This window comes from Alexandromys fortis, unplaced genomic scaffold (genome assembly GCF_014885135.2).
Source record: "Alexandromys fortis isolate MF-2015 unplaced genomic scaffold, M_Fortis_MF-2015_v1.1 scaffold_79, whole genome shotgun sequence".
NCBI lineage: Eukaryota > Metazoa > Chordata > Mammalia > Rodentia > Cricetidae > Alexandromys > Alexandromys fortis.
Genome location: NW_026067964.1, coordinates 2,053,539 through 2,063,517, shown reverse-complemented (window position 1 = coordinate 2,063,517; position 9,979 = coordinate 2,053,539). Strand labels below are relative to the sequence as shown.

Genomic DNA, 9,979 nt, shown 5'->3' with positions numbered 1-9,979 from the left:
TGTGTGTGTGTGTGTGTGTGTGTGTACACACAACACACACACTGAAGACAAGTATCAGAGAAATTCACATTTCTATCACGGCTTTGATTTCAGAGCCTATAAATTGCTCTTTTCTAATTTTAAAATATCTAAGGTGTTATAAACCACAGTCACCCTGCTGTGCTATGGAAGAATATGTTCCTTTTACATGACAGTATGTTGGCAGCTGTTATACAGATTCCCCATAATACCTCCTCCCTCTCCCCAACCTCCCACCTTCTCAGCCTCTAATAATCAATTTTCTACTTTGTCCTGTGATATCGACTCTTGTGACTCCCACTAATGGCTGAAAACATACACTATTTATCTTTCTGTGCCTTCCATTTTAAATTATTGAAAATGCCCAAATTCTTTGTCATTGTCGTCATCATTTTTGGAAACAGGGTTTCTCTGTGTAGCCCTGACTGTCCTGGAACTCTCTCTCTCTCTCTTTGTAAACCAGACTGTCCTCAAACTCACTGAGATCTGCCTGCCTCTGCCTTCGGAGTGCTAGGATTAAAAGCGTGTGCCACCACCACTGCCCAGCTTCCCAACTGGGCAGGCCTTAGATACCCCAAACTAGAGGAGGAAGTGGTTGTACCTTCAATTAAGCCATCATCTTAGAAAATGTCTTCCTCGATGATATCCGCAATCCCCAACAGCTCAGTTCTCAACTATCCCAGCTTAAAGTACTTACATCTTGAAGAAACACTTGTACCACATGCAAATATTCTAAAAAGCTCCGAGTTACAGTATTTAAAATAAAACACCTTAGAAAGGAAACTGTGTGGGTAACAGCCCTCTTGCTCTAACCGTACGGTCTAACAGGAAACACACAGCTATGGAGAACCAGCCAACCAGTCCTCCACGAACTACATGCTCACTCCCAGTCACATAACACACACACTTTCACCACTAGCTACACTTCGGTGTCCGCTGGAGCTACTTAACTTACACTTCGAACCAGGCGTCAGGCCTAGGCCACCACTACACCAGATACTGAGCCCGTGCCTCACTTTAGGTATTAAATGACACCGCACCTCTGCTCCCTCCCCCTTCCTCTGTCATTTCCAACCAAGCAAACAGGGCTGAGGAGCTTTCAAAACGCTGAAAAGCCAGTTCATGGCAGAGCAGGGCTCTGAGCTGTCGGCTTGCTGCCTGGCAACACGTATCGACAGGACGAGTCCGAGCACGCGGGCCACAAATTTCCCAGTGACAAAAGTTTGAGATTAGCATTTTCCAGGCACCGATCCTGATGTTATGCTTTTTCCATCACACTAACACCAGAGAGACTTCCAGATCAGCAGCGTGAACCTGCAATAAACAGATTCTCTTGTCTGGGAGCGGTTAGGCTATGGAGAGCAATGGGTAAAGCGATAGACAGCCAACTGACTTCTGAGTGCCCAGACGGGAGGTGCTACTGAAGAAAAATCACTTCTGAGCTACTTCTCATGAAGAAAAGTCAATTCTTAACTCTCAGAAATGGCCCGTTCCCATGACCACTAGTGCGCATGCTCCATGGGCGCCCTCAGCTTCCTTTGCTTCACGCCCACAGACTCGGTGGTTAAGACAAGGCCTGGAAAACAGCAAGTCTTTGAAAATGGTGGAAACAACCACTGAAAGTGGAGGTGAGAGCAGGGGTCTCGTTGCTTGTTTTTGGTTACCACTGAATCTCCAGGCCTACAATAGCGCCCAGCACAAAGTAGACACAAAATAGTTAGCAGGCAAGGAGAGAACCCTCAGGGCTGTGTGGGTTCCGGGCCTCCCTCATCAGATCCACACAGGCCAACAGCTGAGCCTGCCTAGCCCCAAAGGAAATGGTTTGCCCTGTTGGAACTCCAATCCCCATTTCCTGTTACCTTGTTAATGAAACTATTGAGGGCGATAATATGAAGAGACGCTGTTACAGTAAAGTCATAGACCAATGACACAGAAGTTTAGACAGCATATCATACAGATGGTTTATCCCAGCTATAATTTTTAATAGATTAGTATGATCAAATTCTATTGCTTACATGGACCATAATAAAATCTATGCATTTCTGTAATTAAAATATGGTTGTTGGGGGCTGCAGACCCCTGGCCCCTTGACTTTCTTTGCCTACCTCAGACCCTTTGCCTGCTGGAGTGAATTGAGCAAAACAACTTGTTTACCTGTGCCTGCATCTGCTGTGAGCAAGAGACCCTGATGGCAGGGGATTGGGTTTTGTTGAGGCCTGCAGAAGAAAGATTCTGAGAGCTGGGGCATGGCTATCAGTTAAGGATCCTTATATCAGCTTCCCGGGAGCACAATAAACTTGGCATTCTTGTATCAAGGATGACCTGTGTCCCCATCTGTCTGGGTGTGCGTGTTTTTAAGTCTCCAGGCCCCTTTCCTGATTTTCGTACCGGCCTGTAATGGCACGGGCATTACATATGGTAATAAAATAAATGTTAAAAAATGAAAAAGAACCTGGATTTGAACAGTGGTGTCTGGGCTGTAATAGTTCTCAGCTTGCACTATGACCAACAAGCTCCAAGCAAGCAGGGCCTCTTATACACCAAGAACTGTGGGAACCAGTTACCGTGGCTCGCAAACTTAATCTCAGCATTCAAGAGGTAGAAAGGCCAAGCGGCTTCATATACAGGGAGGTCTGGGTCTCTTAAGCACAGAACTATATAGAGAATTGTGGCAGGGCATTAGGAGGTGCAGAGGGCCTCAGGCACACAAGACAGCCCTGAGTGGTTTCCTATGTGCCTCCCTCGGCTGTCTGCAGAGAATGTCACTATGATGACAGATGCGGAGAACCTAGGTGGTGGAAGAGAAAATGGGGTGAGAGGAAGGGTCAGGGGAGATGTGGGACGACATCACTCTCCATAGAACCTTCCTCAGCCCACCTCCTAAGGCTCTTTCATTCATCAGCTGAGTTGAATGAGGTTATGCAAGTTCCTAATTCTTGACTTAGTAGAACCTGTGACACATCAATTGCATTCTGGGGATCTAGGTCAGGATGCACAAAGAGCATTTTCTATGTGCTTGGTGAAAGAACCCTTACTTCCCAGAACACCATCTAGGTCAGTGATTTGCTCTTCAGAAAATCCTGGGGCATAAAGTAGACACGGTGGTATGTGCCTGCAACCTCGAAGCTTGGAAGGGGGAGACAGGAGGGTAATAAAATTAAAGTCATCCTTGGCTACATAACAAATTTAAGGCCAGCCTGGTCTACATGAGACCCTTTCTCAAGGAATTGGGGAAATAACACAAAAGAAAATCCCAGGGTAAAGAGACTGATAAGAATAAGACAAAGAGCCGGGCGGAGGTGGCGCACACTTTTAATCCCAGCACTTGGGAGGCAGAGACAGGTGGATCTCTGTGAGTCCGAGGCCAGCCTGGTCTACAAGAGCTAGTTCCAGGACAGGCTCCAAAGCTACAGAGAAACCTTGCCTCATAAAACCTAAATTAATTAATTAATTAATTAAAAATTGAAAAAAATAAAAAAAATAAGACAGAGAAAGCAAGAGAGAGAATGGAGTGTATTTCTCTTCAAATGACTAAATGACTTTGGGGTCTATGGTGGTTTGAATGGGAGTGGCTCCCATAGGCTCATGTATTGAGAGCTTAGTTGCCAGGGAATGAAACTCTTTGAAAGGATTAGAAGGATTAGGAGATGTGTCCTTGCTGGAAGAGGGGTGTCACTGGGGGAGTGGGAGGGGTTTTGAGGTGCCAAAGCCTATGCCGGACCCAATCTCTCTCCCTTCCCCCTTCTCTCTGCCTGCAGACCACCATGTAGCTCTCAGCCACTGCTCCAGCACCCATGGGTGCCGCCATGCTCCACACCATCATGAACTACACCTCTGGAATTGTAAGCAAGCCCCCAATTAAACATTATCTTTTATAAAAGAGTTGCCTTGGCTATGGTGTCTCTTCACAGCAAAAGGATGGGGACTAGACAGGGCCATTTAATTTGTTCAGAATAACTTCTCATTATTCTTCAAGTACAGTTGCAATCATGACATTATAAAACTGTAACTGGTTCACAATAATAATAATAATATCATTTATCACACTAACAAAGACAGCAAAGTTAATTTCCAGGCTAAAGTTATTACAGTTCTTTACTCTTATGACAGGTGCAGACACCAGTTCCTCCACCCAGACTCATTACCGTAGCAGGGAGAGAGGGGCACAATCTATCTAATCTCTATCTAATCTCTAATGCACCTCAAAGAGATGGTCAGTTTAGCATTGAGGAGAATGAGACACTTTTATCTTCAGGAAGCGTGTCTTCCAGGTGAGTCTTGTGTGGGCACCTAAGTGTCTTCACTTCAGTGGAATGCTGCCCTTATTGGAGGGTACAAACAGCTTCTAACTTCCTTCAACGCTTTTTAGAAGGTCTGCAAAATGTGCCTGTTAGTTATGTGGACCTAGGGGACTAGGGTTTCTTGCCAAATTCTCTTGGTTTGGTGCCTGCTGTCCTATTCACCTGATTGTCCCATAGACCCATCAAACTCAACCTAAAACTAAATACATTATGTGTCATAGTTCTGCCTCCTAGTCCATCCCAAAACGTGGCCCAAGCACAGAAGAACTGTCCTTCCTCCCAACACTCATCTCCCTCCCCACAACATTGTTCTAACCAACCTCACCTAAGGTGACATTCATCTAGCCAACCTCACCTAAGATGACATTCATCTAGCCAACCTCACCTAAGATGACATTCATCTAGCCAACCTCACCTAAGATGACATTTATATAGCCAACCTCACCTAAGATGACATTCATCCGCCCCATCTTGCCCAAGACAATATTCATCTATTCTCATCTCAACTCTGGCCCTAACTTGCCTTCTTCATGGCTTTCTAAAGCCCTCTAGCCAGTCCCCTGCCTCCCATTTGAACTTTCAACTGGAATCTCCATTATTCTAGGATGACCTTTCCAAACAGCTGTGTAAAACAGTTCCCAGAATTCTCAGGGAGAAGCTCCAGCCCCTTGAGTCTTCCCGAAGTCCTGACAACCTGGTTGCTCTCAAGCCTGTGTTTCTGGTGTTTCTACCACCATACTTTGGTGTGCAGATGGGAAAATGGCCTCTATTCTCCTCATTCATCTCCACTATCTGGAATTCCCTTCCCTCACTAAGATCCTAACTCAGGGACATATCTTCCGTGGCACCTGCCTTGATCATGCCACTGTCGCAGGCTGCAACATGCTTGAAAGTGACTTACGGGGCACTTCCCAAACTCTGCCTGGAGAGGTTGCTTTCCTGTCCAGCCACAACTGCAAGTCATCCACCCACCTGCAGCACAGCTCAACAACTTCAATATCTAGCACTGACTTAGACTTCATTTTATTCTGAATTAGTTTAACGGTGGAAAATAAGGGAAGATAGAGGCGTGAGATAATCTTTATAAGAAAATCAGAGGTTGACTTTTAAAAGGTCTGGAGGTGATCTAAAGATGTCCTGAGCAGTCAGAACTGGCAAGTCAGAAACTTACCACCAAGTATGTCTATCAGCCCAGTAAGAAGTCTGCCTAGCTACAATACAGCAGTAGAGGCGGGCTTGGAGCTTACCAACGCTCCTGGCACAAGATCAGGAAAAAGTCTCTCACATAATCTTCAAAGAAAAAAACATAGCACTACCTAGGCTACCGCCTTGGGCAGGCAGAGCAGCCAGGAGCAGCGCTCTCAGAGCAGAGCCATGGCAGTTCCTCTTACCCAGGCCAGGAGGCCCACTGCTCCTTCGACCCAGCAGCAGGTGCGGTGTGTGGAGGCCACACAGACCCCAGCAAGTCTTAAGTCTTCATAAGTACTCGTTCTCAAGGCTTCTTTTCAGTCAACAAAGAAGCAAAGAACCTAGGGTTACACTATCTGTCAAATACTGGAAATCCAGCTGTTCTGTGCTGCTAATTAAAAACAGGATCAAGTACTAACCAGCTGTTACCACTCACAGCAAAGAAACAAGGGTCTGGCCGCATCTGTCCCTGACTCCTGCATCTGGAACCGTGATTCTCGGTGCCATCAGACTGGCATTCCTTTATATTCTCTGATATTTCATGAAGCCCTAGCACTATCCCAAAAGTAAATTGATAATTCTGTTCCACAGATATATGAATAACCTTATATGTACACATAATTTCAAAATAAAGAAAACACTGTAATATCCTAGCTAAAATAGGAATATAATACTCTAGCTAAAATATGCAGCAAAAGAAACTGATAATAAGACTATTTGTATTTCAGCATTAACAACATTCTCCTGTGTTGTAGCATCCACCACCAAAGAGCAGCAGCCATGGCCCTGGGTTATCCCATGGCTGTGGGTCTCAACAAGAGCCACAAGGTGACAAAGAATGTCAGCAAGCCCAGGCACAGTCGGCACCAGTAGGGTCCTCACCAATGACACCAAGTTCGTATGGGACATGATTCAGGAGGTGTGCGACTTCATGCCCATGAGCAGCGTGCCTTGGAGCTGTTCAGGGTGTCCAAACACAAGCGCATGCACGAGTTCATCATGAAGAGGGTGGGCACGCAAATGCACACCAACAGGAAGCGGGAGGAGCCGAGCAACGTGCTGATGGCCATGAGGAAGGCCAGGGCCAAGAAGGACTGATGCCTCTGTGCTACCTCCCTTCCCAACGAAGTTTATACTGAAAACAGACAACAACAAACAAAACACAATGTTTTCCTATCAATGTCTGGTTTTAGAGGGAAATTAAGATTTTTTTGTTTCACATGAAAAACACAATAATATGCAAAAAGGCAAGTAAAACTTACTATCGGAATTATTTGTATAGGGAAAAGGGAAAATATGTGAACTATAGTAAGGCTTTTTTAAAAAAAAAAAAATGACCTCCCCGAGAAAAAACTGCCACATTGAATAGAATGAGGAGCAATTGCATTCCTGTTGGCAAACCAAGTACTCTGAAAAAGGGTGGCTGGGTGATGTCTTATGCCTTGATATAGCATAATAATTACATATATATATTATATTATATTATATTATATTATATTATATTATATTATATTATATTATATTATATTAGAGTGGGAACCCCCACCCCTAGCAGAACTGCATTCAAACTTGGTATCCGCTCTATAGGACCAACTTCTGGGTTTTTAGGACTGTTCTGCACCCTGACAAACACCCCGGTACCTCATCTCTAGATGATAGCAGTACTGTCCACTCCTCATGCCAACAAACAAACTTACTTTCATGCTTCTGGGAGCATCCCCATAAAGATCCACTGGTCCAGTTGAGTTTTATAAAGCTTGAATGAGCAAAGAATGAACAAAGCTAACTTTGGAGAAAACCAGGGCATGGGGAAACACACACACACACACACACACACACACACACACACATACAAGGCTGAGATGGAGCTCTGAAGAGCTGGACCACAAGGACCTGGCCCAGGGCTAGCAAATGTGTGAACGCTTGCTGAATAATAAGAAGCAAACATAATGGCGCACCATGCACAGACCCAGGGGTACGTTGTATCCCACAACCCCAGAGCTTATCTCTACACCTCTTATTTCCCAGTATGCTTTACTGTGTACTCAAATAGACTGATTAGCAATCCCTGCCTTTTTTGGTTCCCAGCATGGGGCAGGGGCAGGCATACCTTCTTCAGTTTCTACAGCTCCAGAAGGCATGGTTGGTCGTCTCTCTTCTGTCTTTGCTTCTTGCTCAAGAGCCTACAAGATAAAGCAGGGGAAATTGCTGAAAACCATTTGGGCCCCAGATGTGCAAATGAGAGGTAAAAAAATCACCATCACAGATCTCAGAGTTGGGAAATCTGGCATGGAAAGTGTGTGTGTGTGTGTGTGTGTGTGTGTGTGTGTGTGTGTGTGTGTGTGTTAGGAGTGATGGTAAACCCTGGTAGAGTATCCAAGGAGGACAAGAGAAGTCAGATGAAACCCAGAGGCACTTTTTTTACATTTCATAACCACAAGTTTCTCAGGATTGCCATGTATGAACCACAGCAAGGGACCTTGAGACAAAAAGAAAGAAGTGAGTGTTGGCACACCTACCCAACTGGAGTCTCCTAGACCCACATCATACACAGGCGATGTGAGAGACCTGGTAAGGAGGTAGGACCACAGTCAGAGTGTATCCAGAGTGACCACAGGTCAGAAAGTATGCAGGCTGGTACAGATTGTCCCTGGCTGGATCCAAGTTGCTGCGCGAGCTCAAAGCCAAGGCAAAAAGCTGCCCTCTTGGGACCATAATGATTTCCTTAGCCCATGAAGATAGGAGGAAACACAGAATCATATGTTCATGAGCTGACCACTTATGCAGCCCAAGATGATATCAGTATAGGGTTCTACAATAAATCTTTAGCCTCCTTGGGTGGAAAATCACACAACTAACATAGCTGGTTAGCCCTCCCACAAAATTAGACTGGCAGATCGAGTGCCCCATTCACTGTCTATTCTAGAACATCCAAAGGTCAGAATATGCACCCATTATACCAAACTACAAAGGGGCAGAGTGGGCACTAAGTGTCTAGATATACACTGTAGGCTACCTCTGTCAGTGTCCCCTATAAGAAGTGCTTTCCTCTCTTCTGGGCCCCAGGAGATTAGGAAAGGATTAGGCCACGTCTACAATGGATGTATGCTACCAATGAAGTATGATTTAGTTTTCGTTGTCAACTTGATACAGTCTAGAGTCACCTGGGAAGAGGGCATCTCAGTTGAAGAATTCTCTTGATCAGATTGGTCTATGGCCATGTCTACTAGAGACTATCTTGTTTGATGATTGATGTCTACAGCCCACTGTAGACAGTGCCCACCTAGGCAGGTAGACCTGGGTTATTAAAGGAGGCTAGCAGAATCAGGTTAGGTGGCTCATCAGTTAAGAGCATTTGCTGCTCTTCCAGATGACCTGGGTTCAATTCCCGGCAGTTGCTTGGTAGCTTACAATCACCCAAAATTCAAGTTCCAAGGAATCTGATCACCTCTTTTGACCCCCTACAGTTATCAGGCAGGCCAAACATTCATACACATAAAACAAAACAAATAATCTAAAAAAAATTAAGAAAGCTAGAAAGTGGAGCATGAACCAGTCAGTAAGCATTACTGTTGGTCAAATAAACCCCTTCCTCCCCAACAGTGATTTTGGCAGTGGTGTTTATCATAGCCTCAGAAAACAAACTGGAGCAGGGTGGTACCTAGCATGAGGAGTGGAGCTTGGAAGAGGGGTCACCATACAAGCCCAAGGCCCAAGATAACCATCTGCCCTCTGTTTACCCTGGGACAACCTTGACCTTTGAGAAAAGCACATCAGACAACATTAGTTTTTTATTACAAAACTAAACGTGAAATAAAACACTTAACCTTCTTCTTGTAAATGAGAGGTATAAAAACTTTGTTTTTATTCTTAAAACCATTTCAGAATACACTTTAATAGCTTAGAGTACCTAGTTGACTTATCTGCTAGAGTTCAGTGCTAGAACCGCATTTACCAGCACACTGACTAATACAAACGGCCTTTATTAGGAAGAGACTGTTTAAAAAGCATGAGAAGGTACAGGCAAGTTCTTGCTTATCACAGGCTGTCTATCTGACAGGCTGTCAGTTCAACCCCCAACACAACACAGCAAAATAAAACAAACCAACAAAATATATACATAGACATATTTAGATAGCTATACATGCATGTGTAGCAAGAGACTATTTTTTTTTTACTTCTTTAAATTCTTCACTAAATTTTATTGATTTATTTATTTTGTGTATGTATGCATTTATGTGTGTGGCATTCATGTGCTGGTGTGTGTGTGTGTGAGAGAGAGTGTGTATGAGTGTGTATGAGTGTGTGTGTGTGTGTGTGTGTAACAGAGGACAACTCACAGGGGTTGATTCTTTCCTTCCATTGTGTGTGTCCCCAGGGTGGAACTCAGACCATCAGGTCTGGCTCCAAGTGCTTGTTACCTGCTGAACCACTTTGCCAGCCCAAATTTCTTACCATTTATCACTGCAGTT

The 9,979-nt window shown here is 44.6% G+C and overlaps 1 protein-coding gene and 1 pseudogene across 3 annotated transcripts in view; one reads left to right on the top strand and one right to left on the bottom strand.

Annotated features, from left to right (window-relative positions):
* The window catches only part of Arhgef28 (Rho guanine nucleotide exchange factor 28), a 298,148-nt gene that overhangs the window by 145,405 nt on the left and 142,764 nt on the right, over positions 1-9,979 (bottom strand). For all 3 annotated transcript variants that reach the window (XR_007593859.1, XM_050153817.1, XM_050153818.1), the window contains exon 7: positions 7,618-7,690. Coding sequence is in view for 2 of the 3 variants with exons in the window: in XM_050153817.1 (XP_050009774.1) it covers positions 7,618-7,690 (73 nt within the window). In the remaining variant the exon portion in view is untranslated. The remainder of the gene's footprint in view (positions 1-7,617; positions 7,691-9,979) is intronic.
* Positions 1,495-6,605, top strand: LOC126508522 (60S ribosomal protein L36-like; annotated as a pseudogene).